The sequence below is a fragment of the Pinus tabuliformis genome, chromosome J, assembly GCF_031772625.1.
Source record: "Pinus tabuliformis cultivar Carrire ecotype Pingquan chromosome J, CPIR1, whole genome shotgun sequence".
NCBI classification, from domain to species: Eukaryota; Viridiplantae; Streptophyta; class Pinopsida; order Pinales; family Pinaceae; genus Pinus; species Pinus tabuliformis.
Genome location: NC_142295.1, coordinates 643,235,706 through 643,257,936, shown reverse-complemented (window position 1 = coordinate 643,257,936; position 22,231 = coordinate 643,235,706). Strand labels below are relative to the sequence as shown.

Sequence of the window (22,231 nt, the reverse complement as noted above, 5' to 3'; positions counted from 1 at the left end):
CTGACAAAAATCTAATTAACAAAAGCCATGAACTAAACCTTAGAAGCCTTTTTATCATTGAGGACTCTAATTTATTCATTTTCCCTTTATTTTCCTTTAATTTCCTTTATTTTCATAAATAAAATGTCAATTAATGCCTCTTTGTCTTTTCAAAGCCTTTGCCATTGCCTTTGCCAATTTCCTTAGCTATAATAAACAACAAGTGATGCCATTAGGATGCTTTGCCCAACATTCAACTTGGAATACGTGTCCTGTGACCTTGGTCTTATTTTTCCTTTATTAACTTTATTACATGAACTTTTAATTAGGGGTTGTTTACAATCAATATATATATATATATATATATATATATATATATATATATATATATAACGCAATGCAGATATAGGGCCATGAGAATGCAACGCTTAAAGGACGGAAGCCCATCACTTGACAGAACTGCGAGACAGACTTAAGGAAAATCCATTAGTTGATAGCGTCAGACTAAAGATTATATCTTGAAAGGACAAGAAGAACACTCAACGAGAATAGGTGGGTTGATTAGGACCAGGTTGACATGCAGATCCTAACCAATCAAAGGCTGGAATAATGGGCCAAGTATTCACTAAAAATGCATCAAACGAAGGAATCGATCTCGCTTGGAGAATCTACCTCGGTGACTTTATAAACATTTATTTTCATTGCGTCGAGATATGAGGAATGGGCATGAGTAGCAATGGGCCAAGTGTTTCACAAACAATAGAATATCATGGAGTATTATGTGGTGCAGTGGGATCCACCCAAAGGCTTTACATCGATGACTCCTATAAGTGATTTCTACCATCGTGTCGAGCTACCAAGGCCCCACTCGAAGACTCCTTCCCGGCAAAAATTATAACCCTGCTTCTAGAACGGGCTCACAGGTGGGCCAACCCGACGAAATTTGATCCTAGAAGACATACTAGTGGAATTTTGCATAGCGTCAGGCTCCCTTTAATAGGATGACATGGAAGTTGACCATGCATTGATTAAGATGAGGACCACTGCCGGCAATTACATGCAGGGGTCTGAAGAAAATTATGGCCATCGGGGATGTGATTACAAGGACGGTGCCCTGTAGGCTTGATTCTAAGGAGATAAAGAGATTCGTGGAGGTCCCAATACCCAAAGGGGTATAAAAGATAAAGCTTAAGGGAAAAGGCATTATTACCATAGTGAAAGAAAAAGGGCCAAGTTTAAAATTAAGGCATATGTTTAGCGCCCATGGTTGTTAAACCTCCCACTAAAATTTATATCCCTCGATTGAAGGAAGTGCCTTTCTGTTAAGAAATATGGGCACTTAGGGGATTTTTCAAATTAAAATTTGTGGATGGAATTGTATTGATTTTGGTCAATTTTTACAATGGTATTTGTGCTTGTGGTAAGCATAAATCAACGGTTTTTACCCTTGGTATTGATGGGATCAAATAGCTATAAAAGGAAGATTGATCATGAGTTAAGGGTGTGCAAATTCGAAGAGTCTTATGTATTCTAGTGCAGATGCGCATCAGTGAGCAAGAAGTTTGGTTCGATGCTCAGATCTGAAAATAATTAAGGAGCCAATAATGCTTGTCTCTACAGGGGTGATGGAAGGATGATATGTTATGATGACAGGGCAAAGATCTATGTGTGACAAAAAGTATGATTTTGTTATATTTGCTAACGTATTTGATGTAAAGAAGGGTTCCTTGTGAATACTTGTTCATGTGCATTATGGTTATTGATGTTATGAATCAATGAATTTGTTGTTGTTTTTCAATGAAGTCTTGATGGTTGATTTGATTAGAGGCATTGCTACTGTTATATATGATTGATTTAATGGATTACGTATCTGCTGAGTTGATAGTTGTATGTAAACAATATTGATGATTTCGCTTGACAATATTAGATAATCACGGTTTGGCATGGTCATTATTACAAAGACATAATTGGTGTTAAGTGGCTTATGATTCAGTGATTTGTGTTTGGCACATTGGCATTGGCATCAGTTGTGATTCAGTGATTCAATAATTGGCATATCATTATTCAATTTGGGATTGGTTTCCAATAATTATGCTGGTATTTGTTACTTTGATTTCTAATTGTTTAGTGATTTGATTTGATCAGTTGAATGCTTAGTTGGTATCTTGGTTTGAGTTTATTGTAGGAAGTGGGCCCAATGTGAAAATTGATGAAAGGTGGTCTACAGGTATTGATGATTGGTTGACAGGTGGATCCAGTGTGAAATACTATGAAACTTGGTCCATAAGGAACTGAGGGTTGCACCCTTTAGTGAGGGAGTTAGAGCTTCCTTCCGGTAGAGTCGATAAATAAGATCGGGGGGTTTTAGCTCCCTTCCAGTGGGTGCTAGAGAACTAGTGGAGGTTGTAGCCTCATGTAGGTAAGAGCTTGCTTATTATCAAGAGTCTATGCGAATATAAGACCATGATGTAAAGAGAATTTTTATTTATAATAAAAGAAGAAGATAAAGACGACAACAACGATGTTTTTTTTTTCCCTCATTGGGTTTCCACCTAAAATATTGATGTTCATATATGTCTTATGTTGATGTGGATTGCATTATATGGTGTATTTATTTTGTGATGAATACTGATATATCTCACTTAATGTTGGTAATAAAATTATGGATCAGATGCATTGAAAAGAAAATTTTAATCTAAGTAAAGTTTTAATTGGGCATGAAATATTGATTCACCCCCCCAGTGTTTCCAACAATACAACATACAAGGTTGACACCACAAGAACTAGAGAGACAAAGAGCAAAAGGGCTTTGTTACAATTCTGATAGAAAATACACTAAAGGTCATAAGTGTGTTGATAATAAATTATTTTACATTGATTGTGAAGAGGATGAAGAAAAGGAACAAGAATCATCAAAAGAAGAAGATTTATACCAAGAACCAAACCCAAGGGTTGAAAAAGAAGAAATGAATCTGACCATATCTTGTAATGCTTTGGCGGGAATTACCACACCTCGAACTCTCAAGATAGAAGTATATATCAAGAAGAAAAAGGTAATAGTGTTGATTGATCCAAGTAGTAACCATAATTTTATTCAGTGTAGGATAACCAAAGATTTGAATTGCTTTTTATATCCAACACCAAAGTGTCAAGTGATGGTTGCAAATGGAGGAACTATAAATTTCTCAGGGAAGTGTCATAATATCAATCTAACTATGGGGGAATATGTATTGAATAGTACAATGCTTTTCATTCCAATGGTTGGTGCTAATGTGGTATTAAGAGTCCAATGGTTACAATCTTTGGGGACAATAACTTTTAATTTTCAAGAATTATTCTTGAACATTTTTTGGGAATGAAAGGAAATTGAATTAAGGGGTATCACAGGGAAAACTGAGAAGATAATAAGTTCTAATGGCATGACAAAGCTTTTGACAAGGAACAATAAGGGGTAATTTCACAATTATGCTCACTAGATGTTCAAACATCTAAGTCGGTCATTTCTCTAGATCTCCAAAGTGTCCTTGATATTCATTCCAAGGTATTTGATACTCCCAAAGGTCTCGTGCCTATTTACGATCATGATCATGTTATTCACTTGATTCTAGGAAGTGTTCCTCCAAACAATAGACCTTACAGATATCCTTATGCCCAGAATAGTGAAATTGAATGTATGGTTGTAGAAATGCTAGAGGTTGGTATAATTCAACCCACCAAAGTTATTTCTCTTATCCAGTAGTGTCCCTACACAAGAAGGATGGATCATGGTGTATGTGTATGGATGATAGAGAGCTCAACAAACTCACTATTACTGATAAATTTCCAATTCTTGTCATTGATGAATTGTTGGATGAACTGCATGGAGCAATTTACTTCACCAAGTTGGATCTTCTTTCAAGATATCATCAAATTAGGATGAAGATAAAAGACATTTTGAAAACAAAATTCATAAGTCATGAAGGTCATTATGAATTTTTGGTCATTTCTTTTGACATTACTGATGCACCTTCCACATTTCAAGGTTTGATGAATTCCACTTTCAAACCCTTCCTTATAAAATTTGTATAAGTATTTTTTAATGATATACTAATCTATAGCAAATCTTGGAAAGATCGTGTTCAACATCTTAACAAGGTGCTCAAATTATTGGAGGAGAAACAATTGTATGCAAAACCCTCCAAACGTTTCTTTGGGGTATAGGAAGTGGAATATTTGGGTCATATTGTATCTCATGAGGGTGTTAAGGCAGACCCTAACAAAATTAAAGCCATCAAGGAATGGAACCACAACCTAATGCATCTTTGATGATTTCTCAGGTTGACTAGGTATTATCACAAGTTTGTTAAGAATTATGGGAAAATAACAACAACTCTAACAACACTATTGAAGAAAGATGCATTTTTCTGGACTTCATAAGAAACTAAAGTCTTTGAACATCTTAAAGAGGCAATGTCCCGAGCTTCGGTCTTAGCTACACCAAAATTCATAAAAACCTTCATTGTGGAATGTGATGCCTCAGGAAATGACTTTGGTGTTGTTTTAATGCAAGAAGGAAGACCCATTGCTTTTGAAAGTCATCAAATCAAGGGAAATTATTTACACAAGCCTATTTACAAGAAGGAAATGTTGGCAATACCACATGCTTTGAAGTAATGACATCCTTACCTAATGGGAAGCCACTTCAAGGTAAGAACAAATCATGACAATATTAAATACTTCTTGGAACAAAGATTATCTTCAAAAGAGTAGCAAAAATGGGTCACAAAGATGTTAGGATATCACTTTGAACTCATCTACAAAAAAGGGAAGGAAAATGTGGTAGCAAATGCACTCTCGAGAAGGGAAGAGGATGTGGAGGCATTGCTCTGTGCCATTTATATTATCCAACTTGATTGGATAATTGAAGCAAGGGATGCGTGGAATAATGACATAGAAGTGTGGGATGAATGGAAGAATGATGAAGAAGTGTGGAAACTCATTCAAAAGTTATAATAAGATCCCAATTCATCTGATACATTTGTTTGGAAAAAGATTCCCTATAGTACAAATATTGCTTATATCTATGTAAGAACTCTCAATTCAAGCAAACTGTTCTTTTGGAATTGCATACCTCTCCTATAGGAGGGCACTCATGATTTTTAAAAACTTACCATAGGGTCAAGAAGGAATTTTTTTGGGATGGCCTTAAATATGATATTCAAAATTTTGTGGGAAAATGTTTGGTTTTCCAACAAAATAAAGTTGACACAATTAAGACCCCAGGTCTTTTACAACCATTAGCCATTACTTAGTAGCTTTGAGAGGAGGTATCAATGGATTTCACTACAAGTCTACCCAAGTTTGAAGGAAAGAGTGTCATCATGGTGGTAGTTGATAGACTTACCAAGTATGCACATTTTTGTGCACTATCTCATCCTTTCAAAGGCAATATAGTCACTATTTTATTTATGGAAACAATTCAAAAGTGACATGGTAACCCAAAGATTATTGTAAGTGACAAAGATCCCATTTTCACTAGCAAATTTTTGACATATTTATTTTCTTGCCTTCGTACTCAAATAGCTCATAGCTCATTTTACCATCCTCAATTTGATGAGAAAAATGAGATAGTGGACAAATGTTTCGAAGGATATATTCGTTGTTTTGTATCTAAAAAGAAAACATAATGGGTCAAGTGGTTACCTCTCACAGAATGGTGGTAAAACACTTCTTTCCATATTGTAACAAAAATGACCCCATTTATGGCATTTTATGGATATCATCCACTATCCATCTCATTGTCTCTATGAGATAATTCTAAGGTTCAAGCAATGGACGATCATGTCAAGCATCAACAACAAGTTCTCCAACTCTTAAAGAAACAAAATTGAATGAAACAACAAGAAAATCAACATCACGGTGAAAGAAGTTTTGACATGGGTCATTGAATATTTTTGTGGCTACAACCATACAAACAAATGTCCCTTAAGCAAGCTAAGAAGGATAAGAAATTACCACCCAAGTACTATGGCCCTTACAAGGTGTTGCAAAAGATTGGTACTATGGCATACAAATTGAAGTTGCTTGCATCTTCGTGAGTACACCCAGTTTTCCATGTTTCATGCTTAAAGAAGGTTATATGTGATAAGCTCCTAGTTCAAACTATATTGCGAAAACTTGACAAGGAAGTAAAAAACATAATGAAGTCTGAAGCAATCATAGAAACAAGAATCTAACAAATATGAAATAGATCAATTTCAAAGTATCTCATTAAGCGGAAGAAGCTACCTGTTGAAGATTCCACCCGAGAAGATGAGTATTTTATACAAACGCATCTAGAACAACTCAAGTGTTGAGGACACCACTTTTTTGAAGGATAGGGGCATGTTAGGTCCATATAATACTAGTGTAGCCCCTATATTGTTATTGTGTGCCCCACAAAAACCCACTATTGTTATTGTTGTGCCCTTACATTATAATTGTTATGTAGGCCTTAATTATATTTGAACCCTTTATACTCCTATATATACCAAGGAGGTCTTCTCATTTGAATCATCCAAGAATTTCTCATTTATGTGATGTAAAGGGAGGTTGCCCCCTCGAAGTGGCTTATTATCTAATCATTGATCTCTATTTTCTTATGCTTTTGTGTTATTTTTTATCTGGATACATAGAATGAATAAATGATTGGGAGTGAAAGCTTCCTAGCATATGATAGATCCTTTTTACAATAGCTTGAAGTTTGGTATTGGACAAAAGAGAGCCATTGATGAGGTGGTGCAAAAGAATCACAGTGTCACGAATGATAATGAGATATTGAATGTTTCTCTTTGTAGCCAAAGAGACCTTGTACAAGTGCATAAGCTTCTACTTGGTTGTTTGTGGCAATTCCTAGACCCTAAGAGAAGGGGTATTCCCACTTATCCTTAGTGCGATAGGTCATCCCCCGCTCCTGCTACCCCTACCTTGAACCGTCTCTCGCTTTGCTACACTTATCTTGAACCATTTGTGTTGGGATCACGATTGTCGTTACACCAAAATCCACAGATGTTAGTAAACAAATACATTGCCAGACTTAAGAGATCCTCAAGAGGCGATTAAGCACATGTCATGAAACACATGGGGAGCGCTGGATTATCCAGTGCTTTAACCATTCGCCCCCAACGTGACCTGGGTGCATTTCAAACTTAAGACCTTTGGCTCTGATATCACTTGTTGGAATCATGATTGTCGTTACGCCAAAACCCAGAGGCGTTAGCAAATGGATGCATCGCCAAAGATAACAAATCCTCGAGAAGCAGTTAAACAAATGTCGCAAAGCACATGAAAAACGCTGGATTATCCAATGCCCATTAATCTCTTTTTGCACCGAGAGGTGATCTACAACCTACTATAGTGTAGATGTGTAGGTGTAATGTAAGTATGCAAACATTTATAAATGTCAACTCAATTATAAAATAACAAAGAGTTAAAAACATATCAGGGATGAGTGTAAACTTTTAAATGTTGACTCAATTAATAATAAAAAGTTAAAAGAAATATTAACCTAGGATGAGTGTAAACATTTAAAAGTTGGCTCAATTCATAATATAAAGTTAAAGTAATAAAATAAATAAAATTCATTTTGTTATATAATTATCAAGAACTAGCATAGATCCATCTTAACTAAGGATCCAAATGATGAGAACAAGCAAAGTGACTAACAATAACTGAGGAAAGATAGTGCAAGGTTCTTTTAATTTTTTCATTATTGTATTTTTTTGACATGATGGATCCAAAATATAGGTTTAATATTTAACAATCAATTGCGTTTTTTTAAACTTAGATACTTTCTCAAACATAATGTAATGGGATCAAATTTAAAAGAGAGAGAGAGAGGGAGAGTGATAGGGGGGAGAGAGGGAGAGAGAGGAAGGAAGAGAGAGAGAGAGGAGGGGAGAGAGAGATGGAGTTGGAGGTGTTAGTGCCTAAATTTACCTCAGGCTGAAAAGGTAGGATCCAGGGCCAACATCAAACCACGCTCAGCTTGGTAGCTAGCCCTACCAGGTCAGGAGAGGGCTCTCTCCGGGTCAATCTCCGCAAATTATGATCAATGAGGGCTTGAGATGACTGATAGAAATACTGATCTTAGGCTAGGTATATATGTGAAAAAGTTTGATTGAATAGAATAATGTTTTTGTTGGCTCAGATGGAAAGGTAGATTTTGGGTGCGGGGATTGAGGCTCAATCTTGCAAAGATCTCAATGGGGCAAGGTAGGCAATTGTTTTTGGCACTTAAAATTGAATGAGAGGGAAGGATTAGACAAGTGAGGAAATGAAGAGGACAAGAAAACTCATGGATCCTCTCCAAACAGCTAAAAATATCAAAGACTAAAGCAAACCTCAAGTAGAGCACTGCAATTTCAATGGATTCTACTTACACTCTTGTTTGATTTAGCTGAGAAGAAATAAGAGAGATAATGGCATACAATCACTTAAATAAATTCACAATTATAAAGGAAAGCACTGTACCAAGACAAATTGCCACATGGATCCCAAAGAGTGCTGCAAATCCTGGTCTCAATTCCTTAGCCAAAATGCTGATATGAATGTACAATGAAGCTCAAGGTTTTCTCAAAAGTCCAACCATGCTAATGACTGAAAAACAACATAATATAAACAAACATAGCTCATCCTTGCCTCTAGGGGTCGAGCTCACATGTTTAGGAGCTGATCCAACTGATTCTAAACTGAGAACTAGAAACTAGGCAACATAACAACATGCCTCTAGAAACAAGGGAACTGATTCATTCAGTTTCAAACAACCTTTAAACTGATGAATCTACCTATACAAGTGAAAATCTAACATATTTACATCATGATCCATCAATGTTCATCAAATTACATCATAAATTTCCCATTAGGAAGTCAAACTAGGCAAAACTGGGCGAAAAACATAGCAAAACTTGGTCAAACTAGCAATTTTTCATCTATGCGTTGTGCCTGATTCTCTATGTGTTGCGCCTATTTGGACCCACTTTTGGAGGACTTACCGATGTCCAAATGAGTTCCAGGTGTGCTTGCTGGAAAGGCCTACCTGTCTACTTTCCAACCCAAATGTAATTTTTCAATTTGGCCTCCATTTTCCCCTCCAAAAGTCCATTCTCCCAACACTGCTTCTTGTGTGTCAAAATAGGGGCAGTGAGGTCTTTTTTGAGTGTTTTTGACCTTTTTGAGGGCTCAAAACCTGCCCTTATTTCTTGGCCATAGGTAGGAAAGTGTAATTTTGCATGACAAGTCCAAAAATGTTGAGTTTTTGTGATTTGGAGGCCCCTAGCAAAAGCGAGTGCCACGTGGTGCGGCGCATAGGGCAGAAAAACCTGTTTTTTGTGCCAAAAATTTGCAAAATGCAAAAATTGCTCCAAATTTCTTGAAATTTGGGCTGAGTCTTCTCTATCAAGCATGATGTTGGGCCAAGGAAGCCTCAGCCAATATCTAAAGTCCTTCATCCTCTTTTTGCCTCCTTGATGCTCTCTTCAATTTTGCTTTCAAACTCCTGATTCTTGCTTGGCACACCAGGTTCCGGGACAAGTAATGATATGACAGGTTTCTAAGCATATTCTTTTCATTGATGGCCTTCTCCAGCTTCCTCTCCAAGTGGACATTTAATCTTTCAAGCCATGACTCCCTATCAACATTGATCTCTTGCTCCAATGAAGTGAACTCCACCCTCCTCCTTTGGGTAGCTTGGTGATTCTCCCGAATGTTTTGCAACTCCATAATCACCTGCTGGTCCTCAAGCTGCTTGTTCCTCTGCTCCAGGTACTGTATAGTCCATTGGGCTCTATCCAAGTTGGTAGACAAGGCATCAATGTCCGCCTACTGCTCCTTAATGATTTCTCTAAGATTTGTGCCCATATCGGTATCATCACCCTCAATGAGGATGAAATCAGTCTCCCGCTCACCTGATGGTCCTTCCTCTTGTAGTGGCCTCTTGCCTCGGTCCTGAACCTGCTGTGCTGATGATGGAAGCGAGGCCCCTTCCACCCCGGGTGGAGATAACACTCACTTTGCTGCTGCAAACAACCGTCTAGTGCCCTTCTGATAGGTGATGAACACTGGCACACTAGCAGTCTGTGTCTCATGGCCCTCATGCTGATAGGAAGGTTCACCTGTCTCATGTCCAGCCTCTGATGGTCCCTGTGAAGCTCTGAAAAACTCACGAGAGATGAAGTCATCCCAAGTGATGCCCTGTAAACCAAGCTGGTGAATGACCACAATTTTGATGAGAGCAAAATGGTAAATACTGTTAAACTGCTGCTGAGGAGTCTTGTGCTGCACAAGGGTGGTCATCTTCTCTATGTTTCGGCACATGAAGTAAGGGATGTTCATCATCCGTACCCGGGTAAAATGCATCAGCAGCCTGATATGATAAGCATATAAGCGGGAGAACCGGCCCTCACAGGTGAAATACTTCATGATGAGTTTCATTAAAGGAGCATATTCATCTTTGAGGTACCGAAAAGGAAACACTCTCTTGAGCTGTCTCAAAAAGCCGGGCTTGATGTACGGTTCATAGTGCTGCCGGTCAATTTTCTGCCTCTTGTTCCATGGCTCTCCAATGTTAGGTATGTCGGTTGCTAATGAAATGGATTCTGGTGTTAATGTGAAAGTGACACTAGCAAGAGTGGCTTGATCACCATGTAAATGCAACACAAATAAGTGGGCCAACTCATGATGGAACTGAATATTAGCAACCTTCTCACAAAATTCATAACATGACTGATGCTGGAAACAGAAGATGGCAAGAGGGCAGGCCTGTAACTCAGCAAGAGTGGTTGGTTCTTCTCTAATATGTTTGCCACCTCTATGAGGCCTCCTAGGTGCATGTCCCTCTGTGGGTGAGTCACTTTGGGTTTCCTCTTCATAATCATATGAAGGATCAGATGCCATTTCTGCTGGTAGGTAAACTGTCTTAGAGAAATAGGTGTTGATATGTCAAACTGTCTTGGACTGCCTTTGATGATGTGTTTGACCTTTGCCACCAAGGGAAAACAGTGAAATGAGGGACTGTAAGGGGAGGGAAAAATAGTGGAGAATTTAGGGACTGTTGGGATAGATTTTAGTTAGGGAAATATGGGATGTTTTGGGAGTTTTTGTATAGGATTAGGGTTTGGGGTTTTACATTTGAGAGTTTGGAAAAGGGAATTTGGGATAGGGGATTAGTGAATTTAGGGGGTAGGGGGAACTTAGGGAATAAGGGAATCAATGAAAAATGGGGTAAGGGAGTGAACTTGGTGGCAAAACAGTCAATCAAAACCCTAGCAGCAAGTTTCTTTGAGGTATTTCAAATGGTAGGGTTTGATTGTTTTTTAAACACTCACCATGTAACACACACCATCAAACAATCATCAAACTTGGATAGAAAACAACATTGAAGGCTCTACCTACTTGTATCAAGACCGATCCATGCGATTTGGGGCAATTGGAGCGAGTTTGGGCAGTGTTCGGGCTCTCTGGCTGTGTGCGTCGCGCATACAACCCAATGCGCCACGCCCCACGTATGCACTGTGCCCTTGCAAAATAACACAGGATTCTGAGGCCCAGTGCGCCGCGCCGGCAACTTACAGCGATTTTCACCCAAACTTCACACTCACTCACCAAAATCGTTTTGCCTTGCTTCTCTTTGCCCTTGGAGTACAAATGAACTTCAAACATTTGGAGAAATGATTTATACATGGAGCTTTTAAATTTTATTTTTGCCAAACCCACTTTCATAATGTTTTGCAAATGACTTTATTTCAAACTCTGTTTTTTGGACTTCTTCACTTCATTTGAGTTTTGTGATGAACTAAATGACCTGAGCTTTGCTTGTTTTGCAGGTGTTGGAGCTTCTGGGCTAAGGAAAGAAACCAGGATTACAGATGAAGGAATTTACAATGAGGAAAACAAAATTTTCATGATTTTGTACAATAAATGCTAAATACTATGTTTTTTCCTCAAAACTCTGGAAAAACACATTTTCGAACACTTGGCGATGAAATTATTGATGTTGAAACCTCCTCATGTCCTGCTGGTAATTATTGGACACTTTGAAACATTTTTTGATGAAATCCTAATGAAACCCTAGACCTAATTGACAATGAAACCCTAAAGACAACCTTTGCAATCTTTAAGATAAAAAGAAGACTGTATATGCTTTTTAATGAACAAACATGAGCCAGCAGGTAGATAACATGAGGGAAACTGTAGGAATGCCACTACCGTCAGATGATCTATGCGCCTAATGGAATGCAGATGACTGGGCGGGACACCTAATATGAAATGCAACAAGAGGATTTGATCTCTGATGGAGGGATGAAAATACCTACTCTAACAGGAGGGAGAGAGAGTGAGGGAGGAAAGAACAAAGACACAGAGAGAGAGATAGAGGTGGAGAGAGAGGGGGAGGAAAGAACAAAGACACATAGAGAGAGAGAGGGAGGAAAGAACAAAGACACATAAAGAGAGAGATAGAGATGAAGTTGGAGGAGGGGAGATAGGGAGGGAAGAAGAAAGAAATAGAGGGAGAAAGCTGGAAAGAGAAGTAATAAAATAAATAAAATTCAATTTGTTATATAATTATCAAGAACTAGCATAGATCCATCTTAACTAAGGATCCAGGCGATGAGAGCAAGCAAAGTGACTAAAAATAACTGAGGAAAGATAGTGCAAGGTTCTTTAATTTTTTCATTATTGTATTTTCTTTGACATGATGGAACCAAAATATAGGTTTAATATTTAATAATCAATTGCGTTTTTTTAACTTGGATACTTTCTCAAACATAATGTAATGGGATCAAAGTTAAAAGAGAGAGAGAGAGGGAGAGTGATAGGGGGGAGAGAGGGAGAGAGAGAGGAAGGAAGAGAGAGAGAGGAGGGGAGAGAGAGATGGAGTTGGAGGGGGAGAGAGTGAGGGAGGAAAGAACAAAGACACACAGAGAGAGATAGAGGTGGAGAGAGAGGGGGAGGAAAGAACAAAGACACATAGAGAGAGAGAGGGAGACAAAGTTGGAGGAGGGGAGATAGGGAGGGAAGAAGAAAGAAATAGAGGGAGAAAGTTGGAAAGAGAGAGAGGGAGTGAAAAGGGAGAGATGGAGAGAGGAGAGTGGGAAGAAAGAGAGGGAGAGGGAGAGGGAGAGAAGGGGAAGAGGGGAAGAGGGAGGGAGAAATATATATATATATATATATATATATATATATATATATATGGAGAGAGAGAGAGAGATATGAAGTTGGAGGAGGGGAGATAGGGAGGGAAAAAGAAATAAATAGAGGGAGAAAGTTGGAGAGAGAGAGAGAGGGAGTGAAAAGAGAGAGACGAAGAGAGAGTCAGGGAGAGAGGAGAGTGGGAGGGGGGAGAGTGGGAGGGGGGCGAGGGAGAGAGAAAGATATATATATATATATATATATATATATATATAAAGAGAGTGTATGTGTGTTTTGGGGGTCAGATTGAGAGACAAAGAAAGAGAGATATAGATAGATAGTTGGAGGGGGAAGAGAGGGAAGAAGAAAGAGATAGAGGGAGGAAGGGATAAAGACATAGATATGGAGAAAGTGTGTATGTGTTTGGGGAGGTGAGATAGAGAGATGAAGAGGAATAGATGGTGGTAGATATAGATATAGATGGTGGAGGGAGAGAGAGTGAAAAGAGAGAGACATAGAGAAGGAGGGATGGGCGGGGAAAGAGAGAGAGACGAGGGAGAGAGGTAATGGGAAAGAGAGAGAGAAGGAGTGAGGGAGGGAGATAGACATAGAGATGAAGGGGGAGTGACAGGGAATAAGAAAGAAACACATAGATAAAAATATAGATATTATATAGTATTATATAACTAGCATAGATCCATCTTAACCCCTGATCTATCAAGTGCCAAGATGGATCAAATCTCTCGAGGTGCAAATCTTTTCTCAAATTTTGAGCTCAAAAAAGAGTTTTACACCTTGAGAAATTTGATCCCTTTCAACGCTTAATAAATTCAGAATTAAGATGAATCTAAATTGGTTAGTAATAAGACATATTGTAAAGAAGCCGCGAGCATTTATTTTGAAACTTCACAGAAAAATGGCCAAATACATCAAGCAGATGATGAAACAATCTATCCCATAAACTATCTTTAACCTCATAAACCTTAAAATAATTTCTTTGTTCTTTCTTTCGCTTAATTGTAAGTAATTGATTTTTCTCATATTCTTTTTTTCCCGGATTTTACAAAACACAATGCATGGCGTGGGCATTACAATTGCACCACATGCAACTTTTCACATATTTGGAATGGTAGACTCTACGCGTGTACTCATCCTGTTTTGAATGCCCCTGTTGTGGTGGATGGGACGGGACACAAACGAACAATAGTATTTCGTAAGAGTCGAGTCATTGATAAAGGCTTTACTGTTTCTATTTTTATTTAACACCATACTCCCTGCCATTGTGCATCTTGATGGCCTGCATCTGCCATAGCTCTCTGAATACGGAAAACTTTTGAATTTTAAATTCAGGTGCGCCGGGGTAGGGGGACTTCATCGCTTTGCAGGTTGTTTTTTCGCTTTTCTTTAATGATAATTCCTTGTACCGAAAAGAGAAATTACTCGTTTGATGTGCTGTATATTTTTTTTTGGTGTGGCTCCTCGATAATCTTCTTGTTTCATTGAATTGTAGTTTTTGTGAAATTACAGAGAAAGGAAGCTCCAGGTTCGATCCATGGCAAAGAGCTCGTTCAAGCACGATCATCCTCCAGGTGTGTATTTATAACTGAAAACTTGTGACCGAATTTGATGTCTGTGCTTTGAGGTTTTCTCAAGCGCATCTTATTTATAATTGAGGTTAATCTAATTCTATTTTTTGAAATGGGTAATGGCCAAAGTTAAGGTTTTCCTGGGGGGAATTTTGGGGTAGTTCCCAAAGTATGTATGGGAGTATATATCATATGCACCAGAACCGGGAAGAAAACATCTCAGAATTTTGCAATTGTGCTTTTAGAGTGTTAACATTCATCGAGATGGGTTCTATCGTCGTTTCTTGTCAATTCAGCGTTTCTAGGTGCGAGGCCCTTGTGCCTCTTTTCCATCTCCCTACCAATAGCGCCTAATAAACGGATGTTTTCCCTCTTGGAGATTCAATTTTCAACACAACCCGTCCCAGCGATTAATGATGAGGCACAGCATGGGTGTAAAGCTTTTGCCAATGAAAAGGTAGGCTTTATGTCGTAATCGCCTGGCTGATGTGTTAGTACTCCCTCACTTCGTTATTATACCTGTTTGATGCTTCAGCATACTCTGTGGGTCCTTCGATGTCCTGGCTATATCATTTTTTGGTTGAAAGTGCGACATACCCCGAGGGGCTGCACCACATAGAGCATACTTCCTTCAACTTAGGTGCTAGGTCTCAAGGGTAACTGTTATGGCAAAAATTCAAAATCGCACGGGACTTTGTTTAGTTGGGGTAGACCGCTGCAAAAATAGAACCCTGGTGGATAACTTAATTTTCTATTAACATCACCAGTGAATCAACCCCAATGGTGCGATGCTGTTACTGTAATCGTAGATTGCTCTGTAAAATGGGTTAGAATATGGTATAGTGTTAAGGTTATACGTATATGCGTACTGCTGGCACCATGCTACAATGTTATGACTACTTATGAGATGAATATAGCACGAGTCTGAATAATCTGATGTATGTTTTGAGGACATTAAGGATTTAACATCTGAGATAGGTTGATAATGGATCTGTTGTTTATCTAATGTCAATCATAAAGGTTTCACTGGATTTGCGCATTTAGTGGATTTGTTAACTGCTTATCCATCTTTTCTCGGAAGTTCAACTTATAAAAATTGTCGAATAAAATTTTTGCACTGAAAAACCAAGGTGGGAATTGTAGAAAATCTAATTGGTTTTTTGCACCCAGATGGATTCACTTAGCCATTTTCTCACTGCTACTTGAAGTTTGACATATAGAAAATGTCGAATTAGCCTTCACATCAGAAAAATTGCAATGAGGAATTGGGAATCTTTCTGATCATCCAGCTGGGCTCAGTGGTAACAATTAAATATTTGACTATTTGAAGATGGTTTGAGTGAGTTATTTTAGAATACCAGCAGTATTTTTGGTTTGTGGTTTTGATGTCATGGCTCTGGATACACAGTGCTTCTCTGGAGAAATTGCCTGGTTGGATGTTATGTTCAAGGGATAGAAGTTAAGTTCAATGTGATTTGAGATTTCCTTGGAATTTAGGTAGTTGGAGTCACAATGCAGGTGTCATAATCACGACTTTATGAGAGGATGAACAAGATTTTGCCTCGAAAGCCTCATTATAGAAGTCTAAAATTGCACACAAAACTGTGGACTTTCAACTTGTGGTTTTGCAGGCATTGGGTTGGCTGAATCTTGATCCACTGCAATAAGGTGTAAATATGGGAATGTCGAAGGCATCCTAAATTAGATAATGATGTATAAAGTGCATTTTGTTTGGGATAGTGAATAACTGTGCCACCTGCTTGTCGTTCGGAATGAAATGGCTGAATCTTGTCCCTGCATGTTACTGTATCTAGGATGTCATGCTTTTTTTGTAGGGGTTTTGAAGTGGAAAATATACTTGTTCTATTGGCCTTAACACATTAAATAATACTGCCATTTAGAGTAAATATGATTTATGAATTTTCAGATGCCATCTGGAAACTTTTGGCAATCTTCTCTTTCTACTCGTACTTGATCTTTCCCTTCGACAAATTTGTAGTTTATTTACATTTTTCTATACTCACCTTCAAGCTAGTAACAATACCGGAGTTTGGAATGCAAAATTGGAACTGATTTTCATACTGCTTTACAGTTATATTTGACAAAATTATGTCAGGGTTTACAATTTGATATTGTGTTTGATATATTCAGAGAGAAGACAAGCTGAAGCTTCTCGGATTCGAGAAAAGTATCCTGACAGGATTCCGGTAGGTTATTTATAATTTTATGTCAAAATGAAAGATATTTTATGCAGATGGAGGCACATATATTGTAATTAAAGTTCTATAGATTGATGCTAATTAATTCAAGGTTCTAAAAATTGCCTGTTTTCTGTGTTTTATGTTTTGTTTTATTTATGCAGGTTATTGTGGAGAAGGCTGAGAGAAGTGACATACCGGATATTGATAAAAAGAAGTGAGTTGCACTTATTCGATTACAAAGATCTCTTTGTGGGTTCACGGTGCTTTAACTATTATGATTGGAGGAGATATTCACTCTTTTAATTTTTTTCCTGCTTTCAATTATAAATTCAAATTCATGGGAGTTGAGCAATCCTATGAATATGCAATTCAATGTTGGGACGTAAAACAAAGATTTTAACCCCTGTTTTCTGCTTATTGTTGATTGATTACCTGCATAATTATCTAGAAAAGTGCAATTGCAATGAGTTTATATCTTTATGCTCATTGCAACTGTATTAAACTGACCAATTTGCAACAAAAAGAACTTGCTCTGCTTGTGCTTAATGATTAATCATTACAACCTTCTGTCTTCACCCTCTTACCAGCTGGGGTACATGTAAGCTCACTCTTGGTTGCATTGCTTTTCTCTGGCCATGAGTGTGCAACTGTAGGTTCTTTCCAACCACAATGCTAGCATATTCAAGAAACTGTGATTCTTTTCAACTGCAATGCTAGCAGATTCAAGCCCAGGTCCTTGATGGGAAATTTGATCAGATGTTTAGCCAGCTATGGCTGCCACTACTGGAAGCACAACTTACTGCATCAAATTGTGTAGATTTCAGGGCTAGTGTATTCACGTGGCAATTCAGAGTATTCTAGCTTTTCATATTCTGGAAATTTGTGGCCAGACAGAGAACAAATTATTTCTTGATGGTGAACTATCACTTTTTAGTTGCTATAGCTAGTTTCTATGGGGATAAAAAATGTTGAATCTGTTTCTTTGCTTTCTTTCATTGTAATGAGTAGAATTTATATTAACAAAACAGTGGCCACACTGTATGACGAAGGATTAAAATAATAAATGTTTCCAGGCAATCGTAGCTTGGAATCCACAGATAATCACAAACTATCCAAAAGTAGCTCAATTGGTTGAGTGCTTTGACCTTCATTAGCAATTCCACTAAAGCTAATGAACAGTTAAATTACAACATACAACGTGGTGGTGTGCTCACAAATTAGAATGCACAATTGACTTACTTAAAATTAGGATGTATGTTAGATATGGGAACTTAAAGTTATAATGCATTGCTGACTGTATTTCTTTATTTTTTTAGAGTTTTTACAAGGTGAAATGCAATGAAGTAAGTGTGACCAAGACAGTTGCTTGAACTATCATGACTCAGCCTACAAAGCCAAACTGTGGTGCAAAAACATTGTAATGACCAACCCAAACACATGTTTAGATCAAGATAATTAAGTTATTCAAAATGAGGATTAAGGGGATATTTATAGTTTTTTAAATGAATTTAGTTAGTTTTTTTTAAATGATTTTCTAAAAGTGTTTGGAGTGGTTTTTCAATGTATTGGGTGGTAGAACCATAGATGATTGTATTCTATTGTAATAATATGGATACTTTATGGCTAACACTACTGTATTTGTATTCTGTTAATTGTCCAAAAAATATTGTGGAGGCCCCCATTTGCTTCTACTAAGAAGTTTGCAGTTATATGACTTAAACACATTGAGATAATAAAAAGAGATTTTGACAAAACATACTAAGATTTGAGTGGGCCACTGTTCCCCCTACTAGTGTTTTTATACTCTAGTGTTGAGGCCATTTTCAATTGTTTTCCTCTTAAAATGGTCATGGAGGCATGAGATTTAGCTTTCCAGTTCCTTAAACTGAGAATGCGGTTCCTTATTTCCATGCACATTGGTACTCACCCTGGTTGTTCTTTAAAATTTTCCACCTTGCACATTGCAAGATTGAGTAGGTCACATTGCAGTGGGCCTCTGCAACATCTTTATCATATTGATGAAGTCCCTTCTTTACCCCTTTGAGGTTGTAGAGGGCACAGCAATGGTTACAATAATGACAATGATCCATGGTGCTTCTCAGTTTGAGAGAGGGACCAATTGATGCAAATGACCTTGTAGAAATTGGAAATAATCGATGCATTCGTTAGGGAGAAAATGAATATTACCACATAGGTCAACCACTAGACTTTTATTCATCTCATCAAGGCCATCTTCAATTTTAGATAAAACCAGTAATTAATCCAGCGATGAACCAGTTAATCCTACATGTGGGAACAATTACCAACATATTACACTTTAGAGGAATGTTTGAATTTTCATGCATAAGGATAGGAGGTTGGTGAGGTGATCTAAGACTTGCTCTCCATGTTATTCTCATGAGTGGAAGGATGTTATAGGGAGGGTTGCTTATTCTAGCACACACTTTATGGGAGGTGGTGGGTGGAGCTAATGTCTCTTGTCCCCTCCTTTACCCACAAAATTCCTTCTTGGAAATAAATCCTTGAATATGTGTTGTGGTTTGCTTTGGTGTTTGAAACTCTTAATACTTGTAAGAAGGCATTTTGATTGGAATGATGTCTCACAGAGGCAACACTTTCACATATTTTTGCAAGCTTCAGATTTGAAGAGGGCTTTTGAAGGAGGATGGAATGGATAATCACAATTGAGTCATTGATCACTATCATCATTTGAACACTTTTGTCTTTGAGAACATTAAAGTCCCTAAGGATTGCAAGTTCTTCTACTTCATTGTTATTGGCTATTCTCAACCCCTACACAAACTCCATCACTTTTGTTGATTGGGGTCATAGGCGACTTCCCCCACACTTGCCTCCCCTTGGTTGCCCTTTGAAGCTACATCAAAGAATATAATGCATTGCTTTTTGGAGGTCCTTCATCCTTCAAATTACTTCTCCATTCGGCTTTACTACTCTTTTCCTTTCTTTGGCTACTTTTTTAGGATTGGAGTTTTAGTAAGAGGTTGGTAAGAAGTGAGCAAAGCTAATTTCTCTCATGAACCTTGTAGGTTGAGGGTTAGGCCGAGCCAATTCCACTGGAAAAGAGCATCTCATCTAGGGGGGTCTGTTCGCAATCAACTAGTTTCTTGGGAGTAGGGGTTTCTTGTTGAAACAAAGCATGATTTATGGCTATCCAAACTTTCCAAGAGACTTTTTGTAATGAGCATCCGTTCCCTTTCTAGCAATGGTTTTGTAGTTAGGATTTTGACATTTCTAGGAAAGAATTAAATACCTCCCATCTTAAGAATGTTCTATTGTATTCCTAGGTCTTCAAGAGCATAATGCCAAACTTGATAGGTGAAGGTGTAGTCTAACTGTCTAAGTAAAAATGAATATCCTTTTCTTTAGCTGACTACCATAGGAGCACATCTAGTGGGACCTTGAATGCCACACTTACAAAGATTCTATGTTAGAATCATGTTCTACATCATGAGCCAGTGGAAGAATCTAATCTCAGGTAGACAACACCCCCTTGAGCTTTTTCTAAAAGTTTAATTTGGGTGGAAGGTTTTGAGTTGTGAGGATGGTTTCATATCTTTGCTTTAACAACACAAGTTTCCCCATTTGTCCTTGAGACTCTTGTACCTCTAGTGATTTGGTCAATTAGAAATGCTCCTTAACCCCTTCAAGAGAGGTTCTAGAGAGAATGGACACCTTGGGTAGATTATCGAGGTTTAATGCATGCTATTTCATGAGTGTGAGGGAGGGGTGGTTGCCCATGAACTTATCTTCCCACGGTCCTATAGTCTTGTTGTTGCTAGGTACCCACAAGATGTTTTTTTGGATCAACAAGTTGAAGCCCTACAAAGACCCTATATAGGTGGTCCTTTCAAATTTGAGAGTGGACCATCTAACTTCCTTAATCCACTATGGCTCAGGTATTTCTTATATATCACTTCCTTCCACGATTCTAGCTTGTTAGAGTTGAGTCTCCACGTTATCTTAGCCCCTTAGACCCTGCCAATTATACAAGGCTCACACTTTCTTCCAATTGATGAGGGGGTATTTCTTCCATGTGGTCTTGCTTCCTTGCCAAAGAAAAATCCTAATATCTTTGCCCATTGTTTGCATGATGCCTACAAGAGCTAGAAGAGTTGAGCACCAAAAAATTTGCAGGGATGAGAGAATGGCTTTTATGAGTGTTATCCCTCATATGACATGACCAATAAAGATATATTTTCACGGGGTAACACACCTTATTTTCTTGGTCTTGAGGTGATTGAGCACGGTGGTCCCTCTTGAGGGATCATGTGGTGCTCTTGGCGGTTGCTTGTAATGTCTCCAAGGGATTAATTGGCCAAGGGACAGAGTAGCCTATCAATCCTTGTAGGCCACAGTCTTTGATAAAGGGGAAAACCCCAAAATAGCCAATGTTTGGGCAGCGGAGGGCAAGTTTTGGAGTAGCCGGGGCAAAAAAGCCCAAAGTTGGGGTTTGCTATGAACCCCATTCAATTAATTATGGAGGAGAAACCCCCATAAGGAAATCTATAAATACAAGAGAGTTAGAATCATTTGATCATCATTGGATTGGATCAATTTGTCTCTGTTCTTCTTTGAGTCCGTTTTAAGCCCCATTTTCTCTTCTTGACTAGTTTTGCTGTGTAGAAAATTTATGATCTGCACCCTTAACCCAATTTACAAGTTTGCATGTGTTTGCTTAGGCCCAACCCACATGTTTTGTCACGCTGATATAAATTTCAGTATGCATTCATTGCAAACATTAAGAGTACTTCTACTATTTTTCACTTTCCTATCAGCGGGTAATTAATACAAAATTTAGGCAAGCATTCACACATATGAGACACTTGTTTTTGGTCAAGTTGACCTGGGAAAAACCCCACAGCTTCTTGGGGAGAACCGGTTTTCAAAGGAGGATTTTATTGCTTGAGAAATTTAGATTAAGTACATAAAATAAACACAACTGTTATCTCCCTTTTCAGCTGTAGCATTAAATGCAATTTCTGGAAATTTGTGGCCACTGAAATTTTCAGATTTTCACAAAATATCATGCCTAGATTTTTTGCATTTTCTCACAACTCAGCTCCTTGAATCTTGTGCCCAAATTCTGCCTCAAAATCTGTGTCCACTACTGCCTCGATTTCTATGTAGAAGAGTGAGTGCTGTGCCTCGATTTTTGTGCCAGAAGACAGCTGCAAACCTCGAAATTCGTGTTGCCTGTAGCAGCAGTCCTGAAATTTGTGCCTGAACAGCGCTTTAAAATCCCTCGAATTTGTCCCTGCTGCCTCGAAATATGTGCTGTGAGTTTGTTGCTGTGTTCCT

At 38.1% G+C, this 22,231-nt stretch overlaps 1 protein-coding gene across 4 annotated transcripts in view; it reads left to right on the top strand.

Moving 5' to 3' along the window:
* The first annotated feature begins 14,288 nt into the window (after positions 1 to 14,288).
* LOC149228566 (autophagy-related protein 8C-like) overlaps positions 14,289 to 22,231 on the top strand; it is a 53,341-nt gene continuing 45,398 nt past the window's right edge. Inside the window, exons 1-4 of one of the 4 annotated variants that reach the window (XM_089378265.1) lie at positions 14,289 to 14,475; positions 14,636 to 14,714; positions 16,863 to 16,918; positions 17,074 to 17,126. In XM_089378265.1, coding sequence (XP_089234391.1) covers positions 14,678 to 14,714; positions 16,863 to 16,918; positions 17,074 to 17,126 — 146 coding nt within the window. In that variant the 5' untranslated portion in view covers positions 14,289 to 14,475; positions 14,636 to 14,677. Of the gene's footprint in view, positions 14,511 to 14,635; positions 14,715 to 16,862; positions 16,919 to 17,073; positions 17,127 to 22,231 lie in introns of all 4 variants that reach the window. The other 3 variants (XM_089378264.1, XM_089378263.1, XM_089378262.1) reach the window with 3 other exon arrangements.